Source organism: Balaenoptera borealis (assembly GCF_965194805.1).
Source record: "Balaenoptera borealis genome assembly, chromosome: 5".
Lineage (NCBI taxonomy): Eukaryota > Metazoa > Chordata > Mammalia > Artiodactyla > Balaenopteridae > Balaenoptera > Balaenoptera borealis.
This window is the reverse complement of record NC_138862.1, coordinates 13430133-13453111: the sequence shown is the minus strand read 5'-3', so window position 1 is coordinate 13453111 and position 22979 is coordinate 13430133. Positions and strand designations below refer to the sequence as shown.

The 22979-nt window shown below is 41.1% G+C and overlaps 1 protein-coding gene and 1 long non-coding RNA gene across 4 annotated transcripts in view; one reads left to right on the top strand and one right to left on the bottom strand.

Annotated features, from left to right (window-relative positions):
• SCAF4 (SR-related CTD associated factor 4) overlaps nt 1-16457 on the bottom strand; it is a 56835-nt gene extending 40378 nt beyond the window's left edge. For all 3 annotated transcript variants that reach the window (XM_082393666.1, XM_082393668.1, XM_082393667.1), the window contains exon 1: nt 15976-16457. In XM_082393666.1, coding sequence (XP_082249792.1) covers nt 15976-16005 — 30 coding nt within the window. In that variant the 5' untranslated portion in view covers nt 16006-16457. The remainder of the gene's footprint in view (nt 1-15975) is intronic.
• Nucleotides 16458-16591: 134 nt separating this feature from the next.
• Nucleotides 16592-22266, top strand: LOC309629561. Its single transcript, XR_014245110.1, has 2 exons — nt 16592-16743; nt 16880-22266. It is a non-coding gene; the product is annotated as an uncharacterized lncRNA (long non-coding RNA).
• Nucleotides 22267-22979: the final 713 nt, after the last annotated feature.

Genomic DNA, 22979 nt, shown 5'->3' with positions numbered 1-22979 from the left:
CTGCCTGACTTTCCTGCCTCTCTCAAGGAAGGACCCTTGGGGTTACACTGGGTTCATCCAGATAATGCAGGATAATTATCTCAACTCAAACCCTTAATCACATCTGCAAAGTCTCTTCTGCCAGGTAAGGAAACATATTCACAGGTTCTAGGATTCAGAACATGGACATCCTGGGGTAGGGAAGATCATTTATTATTTTTTAAAAATAGTGCTTAATTCATTATTAACTCACATTTATAATCAACTGAAACCCTCAGACTGTTTTCACTGGAATCTTTATCAAAACTAGATCTTCATGTTGACTTTATGTTGGTTTCTGACAGCCCTTTCAATCTACTTAGGTAGTCTGGAAATGATTTTCTGTTTTCATTGTAGCAGCTATTCCAATCAGTTTGTAAATTTCATGAACCTACTTTATATGGCATTCCTCCAACACCATGGTTTTTTAAAAACTAAAAAGAACAGGACCTACTTGTAGGATGACCTTATCTGATATTCCTTGGGCCCTGCCAGTCAGCTAAAATTCACTTAACAATACTCTCATCCTATCTATGTATTTTTAAAATTTATTCATGATGAAATCATGACAAATATCTTTCTGAAATATTTGGTTTAGAGTCATCACTAGACAAACTTTACAAAAGAAAAATGTTTAATTTGGCCTGTGAGAATCTGTTCTGGCTCCTAGTGACTAGATATCTCTAGATAGAATCTCTTTCAATGGGATACTTACTCCTATCATCCCCCCCCCCCCTTAAACTTTTAAGTATTTGCTTTCCTTAACTTTCTTTTATAATGAATTATACTGATTATATCTAGTATTCCTTCCTTTGCTATTATGACCTCCAAGATGACAAATTCTGGCTTAAGCTCCTGTTATTAATTAATTACAAAGTTCAATTTAAGGAAAAAATCTGAATGCTTCCAAAAAGAAATACATACACTCACAGTAACAGGCTGGTACTCAAATCTCCCTTCTGACAGATGAAGATATCAAAGTGTTCAAGTCTACAGTCTTCTCTCATCTTTCGTTCATTTGACTCATCAAATCTGATACACTGGCTTCAACCAAATCAAGAGTTAAAGCCAACATAACTTAAATGTTTGCTTGTAAAATATATTTTATAAAAGTACACATTAAATTTAACAGAAGAAAACTTAGTGGAAAAATCTTTTAAAATCATCATCTCCGCAGAGATGCTTTTTTGTCCATCTAATTATAGCCTGAAGATAGCTCCGTAAAATACTTACTGCTAGAACAATTAGGTAAGGGATAGTTTACAGTCCCTTCTTACCTGGCATCTCATTTTATGCCTTAATACTGGGCATTTAATGTGATGGGGGGGAACAGGTGTGTGTGTGTGTGTGTGTGTGTGTGTGTGTGAGAGAGAGAGAGAGAGAGAGAGAGAGAGAGAGAGAGAGGGAGAGGGAGGGAGAGGGAGAGGGAGAGAGAGAGAGGGAGAGGGAGAGGGAGAGGGAGAGGGAGAGGGAGGGAGAGGGAGAGAGAGGGAGAGGGAGAGAGAGAGAGATGGGGCACGCAGGGAAAGGGGAGCTGCAAGCCAAGCACATGCTAGACAAGTATCATTATGCCACTCTACCTGAAAGCAGAATATTGCATATGAGTTAATCAATAGCACATACAAACAGTAAGAGATAAAATAAAACTGAAAACTGCACAGAGGAGAGTAGCTCAATTAACAAAGAGAACCCCAAACTAATTAATAAATATAGAAAAAAAATGTTCAGTCTTATCAATAGTCAAAAAGGTATAAATTAAGACAATGAGATACAGTTCTTCAATTATCTAACTGGCATGAGTGTAGATTAGCATGAAGCAAAGAACTAAAAAAGTCCATATCTTTTAAACCAACAATTCCACTTTTAGAAATCTACAACAATCAGATGTTCCCAAATTTCCCAAGATGACTTTTAAAATTAGAAAATAATTCATGTTATTAAAAAGATCTGGTAACCATATATAAAGTTTCCAAACACAAGTGGAAGGGAAAAAAATACTGATATACTCTAAAATGTTAATGGTATTTGGTAGAATACTTTCTTATTTTCTAGCTTAAATTTACCTAATTCACATTAATTTTATTTTTTTGTTTTTATAAACTTTATTTTTAAAGTTTTTTTTATTTTGTTGTGATTTCTCATTCTTTTTAAAAAAATATTTATTTAATTTATTTATTTTCTTTATTTTTTTTGGCTGCTTCGGGTCTTAGTTGCAGCACTTGGGATCTTCGTTGTGGTGCGCAGGCTGAGTTGCCCCACAGCATGTGGGATACTAGTTCCCCGACCGGGGGTCGAACTCGCGTCCCCTGCATTGGAAGGCGGATTCTTTACCACTGGACCACCAGGGAAGTCCCAAAATTTGCATTAATTTTAAAATGAAAAAATTAAAATTCATGGATTAACAATGAAAAACTTTGTGTCTGAGACACAAAAATGCATTTCTCCAACTTGACTGTAAATAAATATACAGAATCATCATTATCAGGTACAACTTGTCCGTGGAGTAAATCGTGTCTTTGAAGTTAACAGTTATGTTTAAATCAATGCCTTGTAAACCTTTAATACAACTTTTCAAAATTGCTAAAACAAAATTTTAAAAATAAAATTTGCCATTTTAAATCTTTATAACTGAAGCCTTTGTGCATATAAAACCCAAATCGGAAAAATTTCTTAAATATATTTTTGACATCTGTGCATTAAAGAAAGCATCCCTTTTAATTACTGATATATGATTTACTCCCATGTAAACTGTATTTACTTTCCAGAGAGTCAAATCCTTTGAAACGCAAATAATTAACCAATCTTCCACTTGCTTAGAGCAATGTCTGGAGACAAGACAGGTCTGGCATTAATACAAAATATACCTAACAACAGAGCAAATTTACATGGCTCTTTAAAACAGAGATGAGAAAAAGAAACTGTACTGTTCTCCTGCTCCTACAGAGCGAGGTCTTTAGACTTAAACACTACAAAATAGTTCTATTTATTTCTCCATAAAATTCACTTTTCAGACTTCTAAAGCTTCCAAACCAGATATTTTCACAAACAACAAAGCTGCAAATAATATTCTCAAGTTCAAAGAGTTTAAAAATATTTTCATACTTCGGTCTACATTTCTTTACCTTACTACACTTTCCCACAAACACATAAACTTTTCTCCTGGTTCCAGAATTTAGAGAAATGCTTTACAAAATACACAAAGTTCAAATATATACTGTTAATATTAAATATGAAACCACTTTCAAGTTAACTACTTACATTTCTACGTGCTTTACAAAAATAGAATATAGTAATATAGCAAACAGGAGTTTAAACTTCATCACTTTTTAATTATATCACCAGCCCCTAATTCTATTACCATTTGCTGCTGGCAGGACTAATTTTCTAAGTAGTTAATTTCTGAAAACTCACTTGCTACCTTGCTTCAAAGTATGCCCTAATTTATTCTTCATCTAACACTAACTCCCTTACAATTTCCAAGGGTCTACCCTTCACTCAAACTTTTTACTTTAGAACCAAGGCTGCCTCCCCCGAATCAGGGCTTTTAACTCCTTCAGCTCCACTTACTACAACACGTCATTTTTTATTCCTTACCTCCATTTTGATTCACTGAACTGCAATCAATCCTCAACTCCTTCCTTTTCACTTGTTCGAGAAATAGGTCAGGATGTGATTTTAGGAAATGCCAAATATTTTATCCATGCCATTACTCTACTTTACTAGCACAGATGCCAGGTTTCAAAATCACTTTTACTATGCCTCACTAAACTTTGTGTCCAACCAAAGTTGGCCATAAAACTTTTTTTTAATAGTAATCTTTTATTTATTTATGTTTTTATTTTTGGCTGTGTTGGGTCTTCGTTTCTGTGTGAGGGCTTTCTCTAGTTGTGGCGAGCAGGGGCCACTCTTCATCGCGGTGCGCGGGCCTCTTCACTATCGCGGCCTCTTTTGTTGCGGAGCACAGGCTCCAGACGCGCAAGCTCAGTAGTTGTGGCCCACAGGCCCAGTCGCTCCACGGCATGTGGGATCCTCCCAGACCAGGGCTCGAACCCGTGTCCCCTGCATTGGCAGGCAGATTCTCAACCACTGCGCCACCAGGGAAGCCCCCATAAAACATTTTCATGAATTAAATAGTTCCTTCCAGACGTCAATCAAAGAAATAAAAATTTGTTCCAGGATATAAAATCATCTGATTAGAAGAAAAAAAATTATCTCATATATTATATATTTTATCTATACCTATTTTTCTCCCCACAAAGTTGTAATGACTAGATCTATACAAAAGCATGGGATTAAAACTGAAAATGTTAACATTTATAAAATCCCTAATTTAAAATTTTAATTGTGAGTATAAATTAGTAAATGAAACATAAACACCTAAAAGCATATCTTAAGTTTTAAACATTGATTGTATCTATTGCATTACTGTGGATGACTTAAAAACTCCCAAACTTCATCATTCTTAAACTTTGGCGAATCCTTCCACAAATATACATTACAGTGCCTTGCTACCTTGCTTCAAATATACAAAAGTTGTTTAGGGAGCCCTCTCCCTTCATAAACAATACAGTAGACAAAGATCAGCTGCTCAAAAAACTTCAGAGTAGCCATGTGGGGCTGTGGACTGGGCTCAGGCAGCCTCTTACAGCACTCTGTCAAATCACACCACCCCTCCAGTTTCCTTACCTCTAAAATGGAAGGAAGGTAAAGGCATATATAAAACACCTAACCGGTATGCTGGCATCTGGTTGGTATTTAATGAGCAAATGCAGGATTCATTTCCTGTCCTTCCCTTGAACTGGCTCCACTGGATTACTTCTTAAAATAGCATGTAAAAACTAAAGATATCCTTTGAACAAACTTAGGATTCAGGATCAACAAAATAACTTCCAGAGCCACTCAGTAGCTAAGAGATATTGTTTTCAACCTGATAGAAAATCAGATCAAGCAACAAAACAATGAAAATGGTGTTAAGACCTGACTTTTTGGTGTTTTTCTTTAAACAGCTTTGAGATATAATTAATATACCATAAAACTTACCCCTTTAAAGTGTACAGTTCAGTAGTTTTTGCTATATTCAGAGCTATACAACCATCAATGCTATTTAATTTCAGAATATTTCATTACACCCCAAAGAAATTCCATACCCATTAGCAGTCACTCCCCATCCCTCCCCCATACCAACAGCAATAATCTACTTTCTATCTCTATGGATTTGCCCATTTTGGATGATTTCATATATTTAGAAAACCCCTAACTTTATAAAATATGCTCTTATATTTACTCAGAAATGGTTAAGGCCTTTATAAAGATTTGAACGTATCTCTGAATCCCAAATGTGGCTGTCCTTTCTAAAGTGATATATCATCCAGCAACTCTTAATTACAGTAAACTAGATAATATATGACCATTAAAGTTTAAAAGAGTATTTTGTTTCCTAAAAGCTTAAAAGCAATATTACCATAAATTTCCTTATTATAGGTTTCCTTTAAGCAGGGTATTATAATTTTACATCAGCTAAAACTAAGCTCTGACAAAAGGAAGAATAAAGTGGCATACTCATGGTAAAGTGCATAAAGATATTTAGGGGATATTGCAGAAAAAGATTTACAGACTATAGGGTTAGTCAACTATTGCTCTCCAGAGTAATAACACACCTAGAGAGGGGCAGTGGGAAAAGTCCACCCAGGAGAAGGCAAAAAGTGGGTGAATTGTCTATATCTAAATAAAATAATAAAACTGTCTGAGAATTGCTTTATTTATCACCAAATACTAGCAATTCTAAATAATATCAGGGATAAAATATTCCTTCCCCTAAAACATTTTGTTGACTGAGATTCTTGTTTTGAACTATTGCTGTGGTAACTGATAAGTTTTTAATACATAAGCATCAAATCTGTACATTTTTATTATGTATCCTTTAATAAGCAATCTATTCTACGTGGAATTTCATTAGGAAACCTTCCAGTTATATGATCAGTGCATAGAACATGCAGATTCGCTACACCTGTTCATTTGGAGAATGACTACAGAGAGGTTCAGGACAGCCTGCACTCTCCTCAAGGTCAGTTTACATCTCCAATTCTGTAGTTCCTATGTATATGTATTCGTTATGTTTAAATGGTACGTTTAAAGTATGATAGCTGTTTGCAATTCTTCTTTCCTGATATATCTTTTTTTCTGGTGTAAATACTTAAAAACAGCCAGAATTAGTCTTGAACAAAGAAACACAAAGCTTGATGATCCATGAACAAAAATTACGGAGAATGCCATTACACATAATTTCAAAGATGTTCACCAATCTTAATAGAGACTTACATTGAAACTCTGGGTGAAAATATTTCAGTGAAATTTTTTTGACTGAGAGGACATTTGTAAGTCACTAGAATCGATGCCAAAAAAAGACATGGACAGTATTGTGATTTCTAGAATTTACTGTGAAGTGAGCTTTTTCTAAATTTCTGCTAAAGGAAACCTTATGTTTAAGACGTCCCAACTACTGTATCTGTGCTGCTTCACATACAACCTTTAGAAATTAGAATTAATGAGAAGTGTTTTTTCAGTCACTTACAGGTGAAGATAAAATTGCTAAATCTGACTATAACTGTCTACTGAACTCAAATATTGTGAAAATCAACTGACAATCATTGACAAATATGCAGAAGTTAAGGCTTAAAAAGAAACTGGAATATTATTATTCATTACTGTGACAGAGCAGGATGTAGATAAAATTTTCTTTTATCAAAAAAGTATTAATGAAATTTAAAAATATTAATCAATTACTTCTCTCTGTTGTAATATTTATTTGTAACCGGCATGAAGTTCAAATTTCTTTCCTGGCCAATTTCATGATTATTTCTGAGAATAGTTTTGTTGTAGAAGAGGAATGTGTTAAAAGAAAAAAAAAAGAAGAAAGAAAAAGAAAGTTCTGCTCTGGATGTCAAATATGCTAGGTACACTACCGCTCTACGATCTCTTCCAAGTGACCCACATGGATTTACACCAAAAATCACAAATTATCCAAACACCAATTATAACTTTCAAGGGGTACTTGGATGGCCCTCCACTTTTCACTGAGCCCTGCTATCTCCCAACCGCCCCCCAATCCAAAACTTGGCTTCTAATTCTTTTTTTTTTTTTTTAAAACATCTTTATTGGAGTATAATTGCTTTACAATGGTGTGTTAGTTTCTGCTGCATAACAAAGTGAATCAGCTATACATATACATATATCCCCATATCTCCACCTTCTTGCGTCTCCCTCCCACCCTCCCTATCCCACCCCTCTAGGTGGTCACAAAGCACTGAGCTGATCTTCCTGTGCTATGCGGCTGCTTCCCACTAGCTATCTATTTTACATTGGTAGTGTGTATATGTCCTTGCCACTCTCTCACTTCGTCCCAGCTTACCCTTCCCCCTCCCCGTGTCCTCAAGCCCATTCTCTACGTCTGTATCTTTATTCCTGTCCTGCCCCTAGGTTCTTCATAACCTTTTTTTTTTTTAGACTCCATATATATGCGTTAGCATACGGTATTTATTTTTCTCTTTCTGACTTACTTCACTCTATATGACAGACTCTAGGTCCATCCACCTCACTACAAATAACTCAGTTTCATTTCTTTTTATGGCTGAGTAATATTCCATTGTATATATGTGCCACATCTTCTTTATCCATTCATCTGTTGATGGACACTTAGGTTGCTTCCATGTCCTGGATACTGTAAACAGAGCTGCAATGAACATTGTGGTACATGACTCTTTTTGAATTATGGCTTTCTCAGGGTATATGCCCAGTAGTGGGGTTGCTGGGTCGTATAGTTCTATTTTTAGTTTTTTAAGGAACCTCCATACTGTTCTCCATAGTGGCTTGGCTTCTAATTCTTAACTCCAGAGTTTCACTGGATTTCTTGTTGAATTCACTACTAACCTGTACAATGCTTCGTCAGTATTATCAAAGTTTCTATGTATTTATCCATGAATTCACAAGCACCAATAAAGAGCTCTAACTATAACACAATAAAAAGTAATCGACAAACCATGCAAATATTGAAAAGGATCAAGGTGATTGCAGCATAATAAATTACAATACTGTTTGAGCAATCTTCTAGTTCTCAAAAAAAAATCATGACAGTACATTTTAATTACACTTACTATTAACACAGAAATGTAGACATGTCTCTTCAAGATTAAGCTCTCAACAGATCTTGGTAAGGCCTAATACAAATTTAACTATTACCAACTCTACCAAAATTTCAACTGTTAATAGCTAAGCTGCTTATCCTATATACTACCTGATAACATAGCATAGCTTGTTTTAGGCTTATTAAATTTGCATGCTGTTGCTCTGAAGTATGCTAAAAAAAAAAAAAAAAAAGATTCCGCATATTATCTCAACAAATGTTATCAGTAACACTAAAAGTTCATCATTTATGTAACAACTTTTTTCCTATCATGTTATCAAGGTGTATCTGAAATGAGTTTTAAATGCAGACAGACAGCTACAGAAAAGTTACCTGTCATACAACTCAGTATCAAAAAAACCAAAACCAAACCCAAACCAAAAATGGGCAGAAGACTTAAATAGACATTTTTCCAAAGACACACAGATGGCTAACAGGCACACGAAAAGATGCTCAACATCTCTAATTACTAGAGAAATGCAAATCAAAATGACAATGAGGTATCACCTCACATGGGTCGGAATGGCCATCATCAAAGTCTACAAACAATAAATGCTGGAGAGGGTATGGGGAAAAGGGAATCCTCCTACACTGTTGGTGGGAATGTAAATTGGTGCAGCCACTATGGAGAACAGTTCGGAAGTTCCCTAAAAAACTAAATTAGAACTACCACATAATTCAGCAATTCTATTCCGGGGTGTATATCCAGAAAAAACAAAAATTCTAATTCGAAAAGATACATGCACCCCAGCGTTCGACACCAGCACTATCTACAACAGCCAAGAGGCAGAAGCAACTTAAGTGCCCATCAACAGGTGCATGGATAAAGAAAATGTGGTATATATACACAACTGAATATTACTCAGCCATAAAAACTGACATATTACCATTTGCAGCAACGTGGATGAACCTAGAGAATGTTTAGTGAAATAAGTCAGAGAAAGACAAGTACCATATGATATCACTTATATATGGAATCTAAAAAATAATAAAATGGGGGGCTTCCCTGGTGGCACAGTGGTTGAGAATCTGCCTGCTAATGCAGGGGACACGGGTTCAAGCCCTGGTCTGGGAAGATCCCACATGCCGCGGAGCAACTAGGCCCGTGAGCCACAACTACTGAGCCTGTGCGTCTGGAGCCTGTGCTCCGCAACAAGAGAGGCCCGCGCACCGCGATGAAGAGTGGCCCCCGCTTGCCACAACTAGAGAAAGCCCTCGCACAGAAACGAAGACTCAACACAGCCAAAAATAAATTAATTAATTAAAAAAAAAATACAATGAATCTATGTACAAAACAGAAACAGACTCCCAGACACAGAAAACAAGCTTATGGTTACCAAAGTGGGGGGGGGCATATGGGATTAACAGATACAAATTACTATATAGAAAATAGATAAGCAACAAGGATTTACTGTATAGCACAGAGATACCCAATATCTTGTAATAATATAATAACATGTAATGGAATATAATCTGCAAAAAAACCGGAATTATGCTGCACACCTGAAACTAACACAATATTGTTAATCGACTATGCCTCAAAAAAAAAGTTTCCTGTAATGATTAAGCAAATTATATTCACTTGGGCTCCATGTCAGAGGAGAGCAACCTACGATTTGTACCTGGGAAACAAAAAAACACTCCCACAAAAACATACACAAACAGGGACTTCCCTGGTGGCACAGTGGTTAAGATTCCACCTGCTAATGCAGGGGACACGGGTTCGAGCCCTGGTGCAGGAAGATCCCACATGCCACAGAGCACCTAAGCCCGTGCACCACAACTACTGAAGCCCGTGCGCCTAGAGCCCGTGTTCCACAACAAGAGAAGCCCATGCACAGCAACAAACACCCAACGCAGCCAAAAAAAAAACAAAACAAAAAAACACAAAACAAACAAAACATACACATACAAAAACCAACTACCAGTTTGTCAACTTTTTATTAGGTACTTTTATCTCCTGAATTCTGTTTCACAAGATTTACAAGCCAACTTTTCCATTACTCCAATTTTTCTCTGAATCAGTTCCTTATCGTTATGTCCACACATTTTTCTGAAACAAAATACTAAACAAAATGAGAGACTAGGGAGAGGAATATTTTCAACAAGAACATCAGTGATAAATCCTGCTACAGAAAGCTCTGAAGAGCCAGCTTTATTCCACTCACCATAAAGCCAGACCTCTACTGTTGCCAGAGATAAGCAATTCTCTGAGTCAAGAAAGAGCAGAGGAACAAAACTATAACTTTTAATATCCCAACTCCTGTGATTAACAGCATGACATTGTCAAATGAGTCAAGAGAAACCTCCAATTTTACTTCTGTTGCCCTGGTCCTCTACATCTCTTCCACACAGTAAGAACCGTGTTTCAAATCTTTGTCCACTTCTTTAGATAGACCTCTCAAAGAAGAAAGGAATGATCAAAAAGCAACCAGACTGACATTACAGGTTAAAAAAAAATGCTTAACATACAATACTCATCATATGACCTAAATTCTAGAAGACAATCATGCCTAGTAATCAATAGGTAAAATATACAATAGTTCATACAGAACAATTTCCAGTGGGAATAGGAAGAGTGGCAAGCTCCCCAATGAGATGTGGAACTCAATTCTTCCTTTAGAGTAACATGATTCAAGACTGACAGCCCAAGTGAATAAGAGCAGCAATGTCAATTCATGTATTAAAATTACTCATAAAGTTTAATTTGTCTGATTTTAAAGATAAACACAAATATAAAAACACTCATATTTTCTTCCTGCACTTCAAAGTAGCATTATATGCATACCACCTCCATACGGTAGTTCTCACAAAGTAATTCCAGGATCCTGGGGGTTGGGGGCTGCGGTGTGGGGAAGAGGGTGTCTGAGTTCCTTTCAGTGGTCTGTGAGGTAAAAACTGTTTTCATATCAATACTAAGACATTTCTTGCCCTTTTCATTCATTTTCTCACAAGTATACAGCAGTTTTCCAGAGGCTACCTGATGGAAGAGACTGAATGAAAAAGTAGATACAAGAATTCAAGTTTTATTAAATGTAAATTTAAATGAGATTTGCAAAAATATAACACCATGTCACTCTTCTCACTAATTTTTTTTGTTTTGGAAATGTTATTTTTCATTAGAAATGTTATTTATGTTAACATGTAATAGGTACATTATTTTTAATAAATGTGTTTCTTGGCTTAAATTTCTGATACGGTAAATATCAAAGATATAACCCACAGATACAAAAGCTCTCTGTGGTCCTCAACTTTTAAGAGTTTAAAGGAGCCAAACTCCAAAGTTTGAGAACAGCTGTCCTAGAGAAACTCTTCCACAAAGAGACATGTTTCAGAAAGTTCATTGCAGTGTTTGTCAGTAACAAATGAGAAACAAATGTTCATCAACTGGGGAACCAGATAAATAAAATACGGTCTATTCAAATAACAGCATACTACACAGCAGTTAGATAGAAAGAACTAAATCTTAATATACAGTATTAATAATGTTTAAGCAAAAAAACACTGCAGAATATGTTCAATATACTACTCATGTATATCAAAATACAGAATATTATATTGTTTAAGGACCACAGAGATTGATATTATACTAAATTCATTTATTGATTGCTTCTGACGCGGGGGGGATAGAGGGGATGGGAGGAAAGAAGGACTTTATAATACTTTATTTTAAAATTAAAAACACATAAAATAATAACAACTCTCGATGCTTGTTATAGTCTCTGCACTTTTTTTGTACTTTAAACATCTTAAAATCACAGATGCTGCCAAAAAAGAAAAAAAGTGAGGGAGAGGGAAGAGCTATTCTTTTGGATTTAGAGAAGACTGATTAAAGGCTAAAAATGCAATCTACGGATTTAAAAAATCCTATCTATAACCTTTATCCATTCAACAAACTTATGAACTACCAAACCCTTCGTATTAAGGAGTGTATATAAACATAGTAGAACACAATTAAGTATCACTGATTTTTTTTACTCATCTTTCCATCTTTTACAACACTTAACACGGTGTCTTGCCATAAAAGTCCTGTCAAAATGTCTTTAATAACCTTGTCTTTTTTATCTTCCTTCCTCTCTTATCACAGATATACTGACCTCTTTTACCTGTGCCTCAGATCTGTCCCCTTCCTCTCATCCACAATTTTGCTCTAAGTTAACTAATCCCTCTAGCTGCTTTAAACCACGCTTTTTTTTTGCACATCCCCTCCCTCAACATGCTTTAACTTCTATGCCCATCTAATAGAGACCAGGGCTTGACCACCACTTACTTAGGTTAAGACTTTATATATACACTATATAAACACACCAAAGGGCTAGCACCAGTGCCTACTACACTGTTAATTATTCTTCCTTCCCTTCATCCTTGAAGCAACTTTTCCCTGGGAATACCTCACAACCAAAATTCTAAAACAACAACAAAAACAAACAAAAAACCCCAACTACTTTACATTTGCTACCTCTTATTTCCTTATCTCTCCCATCACCATTCAACTTTAAACTACAGATTCCGTTACCCTCAAAAAATTTTGTGGCCTTTTTCTTACTTAAGTCTTAACCTGTGACCACTCCCCTGGTATTATATAAAATATTACCTTCAGGCAGCAATTAAGAGGGTACCATCTGTATTCAAATCTCAGCTCTACCATTAACTAGTAGTATGCCCTTGAGAATTATTCAACTTCTTTGAAAATCAGTTTCCTCACCTATAAATGGATGTCTACGCAAGGTTGTAGGAGTATTAACTTAGATATGTATATATAAAGTGACGGACATGCTATATAGATCCTTATTAAATATTAATTCCTTTGTCTCCCCCTCTCAATTTTCTCTAGGGCACATCTGAGAGTGACTCCCTGATGTCTCCTTCTAACTCTTGCTTCCAAGTTTGAGTCTTACATGAGCAACTGCCTGCCCAAAATTTCTACATGACTGTTCCACTCAAACTGTTCAAAATCGAGCATATTTTCCCCTCCACTAAATATACTTTTGATGACTGCCTGTCGCGTTAACAGCATCCCCCCTATCCCAGCACTCAGAATGTGTGGGCAAAAGGTGCTTCTAAACCTACCAGATGTCAAGTCCATGGATTCTTCTGGTCCACATCCTTCCCCTCCTCTCTACTCCCTCTACAGACATGCCAAGTTCAGATTCTACTTGCTTCTCCTACCTCAGTCTCCAACCCACCAAATTTCTCCAAACCTCTGCCTTCTACAATATATACTACAAATCAAGCAGTATTTTGATTATCACTCCACTACTTAAAACCTTCAATTTATCCACGGCCTGGAAAAAAAAAAAAAGGAATTCAAACACATTAGAGATGTGAAACTGGTCAGACCCAAAATTATTGATACCTTAATGATTCTTACTTTCCAGTAGTCTCAGGAGTCAAACTACTGTTCCTTATTTCTCACCACTGTAGCCTCTGAATTACTTTTCCTACACCTTCGGAAATCCTGAGACTGACACTTTGTTCTCCGCCCAAGTCTAAACCCCCACGGCCATCCCACAGTACTCTACAAGGGCCCCAAAGGAAGCCATTCTATCCCATATTAAAGCTACTTGCCTAAGTTTTGTGTCCTCTATTAGTTTAGGCTCCTATGGGACAGAGATCCTCAGTAGTAGTGCCATCGTATTAAGGACACAGCTTTACAGCTAAGCAGGTTCTCAAAAGTTTGTAAAATGAAGATTTGGGAGATTTGAAGTTACAGATTTGAACGAATCAGTAACATTTTATGAATGGGGGGAATTAACTGAGAAGCACTACAACCAGGCAGGCACAAGGAGATGGATTTTAAAGTCAGACTATTTTCTCCAGAAAAAAGTGTTTTGGGAAGAAAGTCTGGCAGAAGAGAGTTGGAATTGGTAACATACACCTAACATAATGCAATTTGCAGTGATAAAGACTAGGAATGGAAATAGAAATTATTTAAAGAGGAAAATGATCAATGATAAGAAAATTCTCACTTTGTACATTTTAAAAGGTTAAAATACCATTTTCCTTTTTCAAGGAGTCAGTATCATTCCTAATTTTGGTTTTCAAAGTAAAAACTACTGATGAGATTTTCCCAAAATTAACATAAGACACTGCTTAATAATGTGCTTAATGTGAACTTCCATAATGTCTCAATCAGAATTAAATTCCTCTGATCTTAAGAATACACTAAAACCCCTCCTCTTTGTTCGTTAAAACCATTCAGAAAGTTTTTATCTTGAAAAAGAAATGTACTTATCTTCTAAAAAATAAATTCTCATTCATTCAACAAGTATTTGCCAACCATGTGCTATGCTGGGGGGGAGGAAGCAAAGAACAGAAACTCCCTGCCCTCATGAAGCCAACATTCCAGTGCATTTTGCCTTAAGGAAACAAAGTCAACTTCCAACCCTGAAATCTCTGGGGCACTATCACAAATTCTCTAGCCATCAAAAATCAGAAAATACTATTTCGTCATTTTGAAAATAATCAATACTGAACTTTACAAGACACTGCCCAACTTCTGCAGTTAAGACATGTTATGTATCCATCAGTTGAAGACAAATCATTTCTAGGATAATTGATAAAGCAATAAACGGTGCTAACTGCAGTGTCAGTGGAGGCTATGATATTATAGCACTGCAAAGTGAAAGTTACTGCACCCTAATTCTGTCACAAGTGAAACTACAAAAATCTCACTGTGAGATGCAGCAAGTTTTTAACGCTATCCCAAGACTTCTAGCACTACACTACTACATCTGACCTCTTCAGTGCTGGGTTTATCTTAAGTATTTGGAAAAGGAAGATAATCCAACTCAACACATGACAATTGTTTCCATTCTGTAACTACATTTTAAATCATCAATGGTCAAGACCTCTCCCCTCAAATCGATTCTGAAAAATAGAAATGTGTGGGCTCTACGCTTCAAAAACAGCACCTGGAATGTTTGGAGATACAACCAGAGAGCTTTAGGGCGGCAGGCAGCTTTGTTCCCGGTTTTGGGAGGTTTTCACATGTAAATGTTCCCAAAGAAGGGAGCCGAGGATTAACTACCGCGAGAAGGGTGCGAGGGTGGGGGACTGGAGGCCAAAGCCGGCCTTCTAGCGGTCTAAGGCGGAGCGAATACTCTTCTCTCCCATTCAACTTTTTAGGTGTCACGTTGGGGCCACAGAGCCCATAAGAGAGTTGGGTTCACGACTCGGTAGGATAAGGAGCCCCGTTTATTCAGCCCATTTCCCAAGTGTAGGAATCCCGGGGGAGGGGGATGAACACCCTCTCCAACTCCTCCCCGACCCGGGATCAGAGTCCAGCCGCTGTCGCGCCGCGGCCCAAGCAACAGGAGAGCCGAGGCCGCCGCTCCGTCAGCCCTGCGACCAGCAGATGCTCCGGCTCCCCCCGCCCCCTACGCCCGCCCGCGCTTCTTTCTTAGCCCCTTGCGGGCTCCCGGTACCGCGAAGCCAACAACGAGGCTGGGAGCAGAGAGCGAGAGCGCCCGGACCTGAAAGGGAGCGAAGTTAGAGGCACCGGCGCCGACGCGGGCTGGAGGAGGCCGGAAGGGGGCGAGAGGGGCAGCCCGAGGTCGCCGCCCGGGAGTGGGAGGTGGGGGAGGGGTGTGGGGTCGGCTCCCGCGGCCGCCGCGACCTCCCCGGGCCACAGGCCGCTCCGCGCAGGCCCCGCCGCCCCGGAACCGGGGCAGGAAGCGTCCCCACCCCGACCTAAGCTTTAAACCTCCGGCGGCAGGAGAAACGACGCCCCGACTCCCCGGCAGGCCCGGCACCCTCCTGTTCCAAGCACCCCTCACCTCTTGGTTGAAGGCGTTGACGGCGTCCATGTTCGCGCTGCGGCGGCGGCTGCTCCGGGCCCGCCGGTCACATAGACCTCGCGCCGCGGCGGAGCGGGGCCGGGGAACCGGCCGGGCCTGAGCGGCCGGAGGAGACGATGAGCTGCGGAGCTGCAGGCCGGGCAGGAAGAGGCTGCGGCCGAGGCGGCGGGGCGGGCGGCCGAGGCAGAGGCAGAGGCGGCGGGGTGGCGGGCCCCGTCTCAGTCCCGTTCGGAGAATGAGGAAAAAGAGGCGGCGGCGGCCCTGGGCTCCAACATGTCCGTTTGGTGGTGGCGGCTGCGCTCTGCGTCTCGCTGACACGGCCCCCCGCGCCCTCACGCACTGGCCCACACTGGCCCGACCGGCAAGCGGGCGGGCCTCTCTCTCCCCCTCGCCAGCGGGATGGCGGCAGCTGCCCGAGTCCACGCCGCGCAGGGCACCCTGGGACGGCTCGGGCCTCCCAGCTCTTCCTGTGCCCGGCTCCAGCCCAGCCCAGCCCCGCCCCGCCCCGCCCACGCTGGCCCCGCCCCGCCCCGCGCGTGCGCGCGCGCCGCCCGCCCAGCCGCTAGCGCGTGACGCTGGGCCACCGAGCGCTTTCCCGCCCGCTGCGGCCGCGGGCCGAGAAGTCTGCCTAGCCCAGAGATTGGGACCCTGAGAGGGGCGCCGGAGAGCGGGGGATCCCAGGGCCAGGAGTCTGGCACGGAGAGGGCCAGTGCACACGCGCGCCCCTGCCCGACACGGCGGTCCCCGGTGCGTTTTTGTGTGCCATTCTGCCCAGGCAGGCCCTGCACCCGTCAGGGCTGGCGGGCTCGGAGCCACTTGCCCTCCGCTGCCTGGAACAAAGGGCTCAGGATTTGACCTCAGCCCCCTGGGCGTGTATTTGCAGGCTCCCGTGCAGGCTCTGCCGATGCAGTCCTGTGTCTGCCCTAATCGTGAGGGTTAAATCTGCCTGAGCTGAAGCCCCGAGAAGGACATGCAGGCACTGGATATCCACGCAGGACTAAAGGAACCCCTGTGCAGCCTTGTGCCGCGAGAGGAGTGGGTTCGCTAAACACTAATATCGATTCCCCAAACCACGTTGTTTCCTTTTAGGTGGAAAGACTGTTCTGATTAACTTCCCTTGCAACCTACTGCCTGCGGGGCACTGTGCTGGGTTCTGGGAATATGGAAATTAAAAGATAATTTTCTTTCCCGCAGGCAGCTCGATTTAGTGGGAGAGAACAGGCAAATGAGCGGGTAATAACTAAAGCATGGTAAGTGTTAGGGCAGAGACTCTGTGGAACAAAGGACAAAGATATTCATCTGACTGGAAGTCCAGGAAAGCTTTTTAGAGGAAGTGGCACCCGATCTATGTCTGGAAGAAGCAGCAAGAGAGGTTGGAGAAGGCACTGTGGCCTGACTGAGCTTGACGAGTACTGTGGCATTACCCAAGGAGGCCTAGCTGGAGCTCAGGGAGTAAGGAGGAGGACTGAGACCAGGTCCTGAAGAGCCTCTGTGTCCTTCCAAGGAGTTTGGATTTTGTCCCCAAGGCAGTGGCAAGCCATTGAAAGCTTTTAAGAGGAGAGTGGTGTCATGCAATATGCTCTTTCACGACTAATGTGTAGAGTAGCAAGAGTGGGGTCAGGGAAAGAATAGCCCTAGCCCTCAGCCCAGGAGATGCTGAGAGCTTAAGGCAATGGAGTAGAGGAGAGACAAGGTCAGATACTTAAGAAGGGGAATGGATGGGTTGGGACAGAACAACTATGAGGTTAAGGAAGAGGGAAGTATCAAGGAGGATGCTCTAGGTATTGGCTTGATGAAGGACATGGGTGGTGGGTTTATAAGTTAGGGAATATATGGGTAGGAAGGAATGGGTTTGAGTGAAGGCACAGTAATGGTTTAACACTTGTAGATCGTTTACCATGTGCCAGGGTCTATCTGACATGCTATTCTGTGTCATTTCGTTTAATCTTAACGGGCTTCTGTACGACGTGGCTATCGGTAATGCCCCTGTTTTATAGTTGAGGAAGTGAGACCCAATTCAGTTAACTAACATGCCCAAGGCCAGATGATCTCCTTCTGGGGCATGTGGAGTTTGAGCTGCCCCTGGCGCAAATAAGTGAAGGTGTCTAAGAGGCAGTTGGGTAAACACATGTGGAGTCAGGAGAGATGGCTGAGAGGAGATGGAGATCTGGGAGTCAGTAGTGCAAAGCATGCTGGGAGGAGCTGAAACTGACAAGGGACACGAGACTGGAAACTCAACTATGTGAGGGGTAAGAAGCTAGACTGAGAAGAGGTGGAGAAAGAGCATGAGAGAATTGGTCAGCCTGGTCCGGTGCTGAAGGTAGAAGTCAGCAAGGTAAAGGTTAGAAAGTACCTGCTAGCAACTGGGACCTCAGGAGGAACGTTGGCAGGAGTGGAGAGGGCCGAAGCCAAACTGATGTGCCCTCAAGAAGGGAATGCAGGGACTTCCTTGGTGGCACAGTGGATAAGACTCCGCACTCCCAATGCAGGGAGCCCAGATTCGATCCCTGGTCTGGGAACTAGATCCCACATGCATGCCACAACTAAGAGTTCTCATGCCACAACTAAGGAGCCCTGGAGCCGCAACTGAGGAGCCCCCTTGCCACAATTAAGACCCAGTGCAGGGACTTCCCTGGTGGTGCAGTGGTTAAGAACCCGCCTGCCAATGCAGGGGACACGGGTTTGATCCCTAGTCTGGGAAGATCCCACATGCCACGGAGCAACTAAGCCTGTGCGGCACAACTACTGAGCCTGCGAGCCACAACAACTGAGCCCTCGTGCCACAACTACTGAAGTCTGCATGCCTAGAGCCTGTGCTCTGCAACAAGAGAAGCCACCGCCATGAGAAGCACACCCACCGCAACAAAGAGTAGCCCCCGCTCTCTGCAACTAGAGAAAGCCTGCATGCGGCAACAAAGAACCAACACGGCCAAAAAAAAAAAAAGACCCAGTGCAACCAAATAAGTAAATAAATATTAAAAAAAAAAAAGAAAAAAAAAGAAGGGAAGGCAGCAGGAGATATTTTACAGCCTTGACTGTGAAGGCAAGTTTGTGAGGGCCCCAGGGAAAAGCTGCAGGATGAAGGAAGAGTGTACTTGTTTCTTTTAGGATGTGAGATGTGTACTCTTAATTATTTGTTGAAGGAACAAAAAGTATTCTTTGGGGGCCCATCTATCATCTACTTCATTTCACTCCCTTTTTATCTCTCAGCTGAACTACGATTATATTTTTTTAAGCCCATTTTGCTTCTCTCGGAGTAGTCATACATAGGACCACCAACATTGCATTAGAAAATATAGTTCTTGGGGACTTCCCTGGCGGTCCAGTGGTTAAGACTCCGCGCTTCCACTGTAGGGGGCACGTGTTTGATCCCGAGTGCTATGTGGTGTGGCCAATAAAAAAGAAAATATAGTTTTTAGTAGATCTACCCCTTGGCTTTTCTGGATCTCCATTGTCTACCAAATCCTGTCCAAGACCCCCATACCATGTTGCCAGCCTACTGCCAGGGCACAACCCAAGTTTTGTCATTTCCTGGACACGTCTGGGAATTGACACAGCTTGCCTTTTTGCTCTCATGTGAAATCTCTCCCTTCTCCTCCATGTAGGCAGGCCCATTTAGCATCAGGTTGATATTCAGACATTACCTCCTTTCAATCATTAATCACTTTTCAGGCACCTACTTTGTGTCAGGCACTGTGCTGAAAAGCTTCCCCACTCTCCTAGTGAGACTCAACGTCTCCCACCATATGCTTCCATGACCCGGCTATAGCACATCTTACCTTGTCTTGTTATTATCCGAAAAAGTCTGCTGTGCCCTTGCCCTTCCCCTCCCTCTTTCTGTGAACAGTGGCAGATCTTAAAAATGGGCCCACAAAGCCTAATGGAATTCCTTCTCCACCAGCTCATATCTGCAATCTTGTTTCCTCCTGTGAGTCAGGGAAATGGATTAGCCTAAGGAAGTTTGAAGTCTTGAGCTGGGGGGAAGGTGGTGAGTTCAGCTTCAGACATTTTGCATTTGGGACTCAATGCATGATAGCTACTGAGCTCTGTAATGGCTGCTGAACTGAGGGAATGATGGCCAGAAGGAGAACATTTCCTGTGCACCATTCTACTGAGATTTGAACGTACAAGGAACAAGATTTGACATCTAATATTTTAGATGTTGTGTTTGAGGTAGATAATTTAGATTTAGGGGGTTCTTTTCTACTTAGAGTTGTTTGGTTTATATGTTATAGTGTTTGGGAGGTCTTTTAAACAAGTTGTTTGGGGAATATGTGTTATCGACAAGGCTTTGGGTGCCTTGGCAGCATTTTCTACCATTTTTCTTTTCAGAAGATAGAGGCAGCGCCTCTATCTGCTTTGGGACGTCTGGCAACCACTTGCAGAACTACTGCTGGGCTTCCATCTCTGTCTCTCCAGGCACACAAGTCAAATCGTACAATAGGAAATTAGGGGCCAATAACAAAAACTCATGAGATCTGTCCTTTGTGAGCACACCTTGAAGCGGTAGGAATGCAGCCTATTAAAAAGATGGCTGGAGGATCATAAATGCATGTGACAAGAATCAGCAAGACATTTTATCCACTTGCAAACTTGCCTTCTCTCAAAGAACATAGATTTAAACAGATTCTTGTATTCATAATGTGGGTGTGGAAATAGTTCTGAAAAGCCATTCCAAACAAACTTGTTTTCAAAAAGAGTAGATGAAATCAATATTCAGAGGAAAGAAAAGATGGCATTCAGAAAGTAGTATTCTGGTTAATTCTGTGCCCTTCACATGTCAACTCATTCTCTTGAAAGGCATGCTGGCTACAGTCTGCAGGTGTGGAGAATACAGAAAGAAAGCATCTCACTCCTGAAGAGCCCAGAAGAACATTCATAGATAAGAATTCAAGAGAAAACAGATTCTTTCTAATGCGTTACCCCATATACTTTCTGGAGCAAGTATAAACAAATGATACTGTACAAGATTCTTCCTTTCTTCTTGGTCTGCTTTCCTTCTCTGGCCAGCTTCCTCCCCTTCCTGATATTTCACCTGACACCTCTGTGACCCCTGTCCCTCCCCACTTAGAGATCTGAAATCTCTCCTGGTTTACAACCGCATTTCCAACTACCCACTAGAAAATTCCACATGGACGTCCGTCCCCCTCTGTCCCCAAGGGACCCACCTGATTCCTTTTTGTGTCAATCTCTATCTCCATGCCCTTTATGTTGTTAGTGCCAAAATAGTGGAACAAACTATGAGGAAAACAGGAAGTGGAAGAAGGAAGAGCTCAATGTCAGTTGGGGTGATGGGATTTTAGGGAATTTTCACTTTCTTCTTAATTTTTCAGCACTTTCTAGACTCCGTACAGAAGGCATGTATTGCCTTTGTAATCATAAAGAGTAAGCTCCTTACAAAAAGAAATCATACAGATAAGTGTGTAGCAACTCTAAAGTGTTTTGGATAGACAATCTTAGTTATGATAGTAAACATATGAGCATATGAGTAATGTATTAGTGTTCTCCAGAGAAACAGACCATTAGAATAAATATATATATGTATATATTCTCATATATATACCATTAATATATATATATTTTTCTCCATATATATTTTATATAGAGTTGATCCTTGAAAAATACAGGTTTGAACTATGTGGGTCCCCTTATATGCAGATTTTTTTCAGTAAATATATAGTTAGCCCTACATATCCCCAGGTTCTGCATTCACAAACTCAACGAAATGTGGATAGCAAACTTAATACATGATCCACAGTTGGTAGAATCCGTGGATGCAGAACCGGTGAATACAGAGGGCAGACTATGGGACTTGAGCATCCCTAGGTATTGGTATCCACAACAGGTCCTGGAACTAATCCCCCTCAGACACCAAGGGATGACTGTATATGGAGATACATATATACATAAAATCTGCCATCTGCAAGCTAGAGTATCAAGAAAGCTGGTGGGGAACTTCCCTGGTGGCACAGTGGTTAAGAATCCGCCTGCCAATGCAGGGGACACGGGTTCAAACCCTGGTCCGGGAAGATCCCCCATGCCGTGGAGCAACTAAGCCCATGTGCCACAACTACTGAGCCTGCGTGCCACAACTTCTGAAGCCCGCGTGCCTAGAGCCCGTGCTCCGCAACAAGAGAAGCCACCACAATGAGAAGCCCGTGCACCGCAATGAAGAGTAGCCCCTGCTCGCCGCAACTAGAGAAAGCCTGCGTGCAACAACGAAGACCCAACACAGCCAAAAATAAATAAATTTGTAAAAAAAAAAAAAAACACACACAAAACTTAAGGCTCTTAAAAACACAAAATACTATTTTTTTTTTAAAAAAGGAAAGGAAACTGGTGGGCAGTCCTAGGCCACGGCCTGAAAACCAGGGCAAGGGCAGGAGAAGATGCGATGTCCCAGCTCTTGCAGTGAGGCCGGAAAAAAAAGAGCTAATTCCTCCACTTTCCACCTCTTCTATTCAGACCCTCAGTGGATTGGCTGATGCCCACCTGCATTGGAGAGGGCATTCTATTTTTGTGGTTCCATCAGTTCAGACGCTAATCTCATCCAAAACACCCTCACAGACACACCCAGAAATAACTTATCTCGGTATTTGGTGGCCCAGGCCAGATGACACAGAAAATTAACCATCAAAAGTAACTGCTAAAGGAAAACAGTTTCTCTTAGCCATATTCTGTCTTACTTAAGAATAGGAATCTAAAAAAAAAAAAAAAAAAAAAAAAAGAATAGGAATCTAAGATTCTTTTTCCAAAATTGAAATTGAAATATTAAAATTGTCTTGACTGAAGTGAAATGTCACCTCTCAGGACTAAACTACCCGAATCTAACATTTGCCCTTTTATTCATTCATTCACAAAATAAAGGCAAACACCTACTATGGACACTGCACTGGGTATTTAGGATATTGCAGTAAGCAAAAACAGATACATTCCAGGACTACTCTGGTGGCGCAGTGGTTAAGAATCCGCCTGCCAATGCA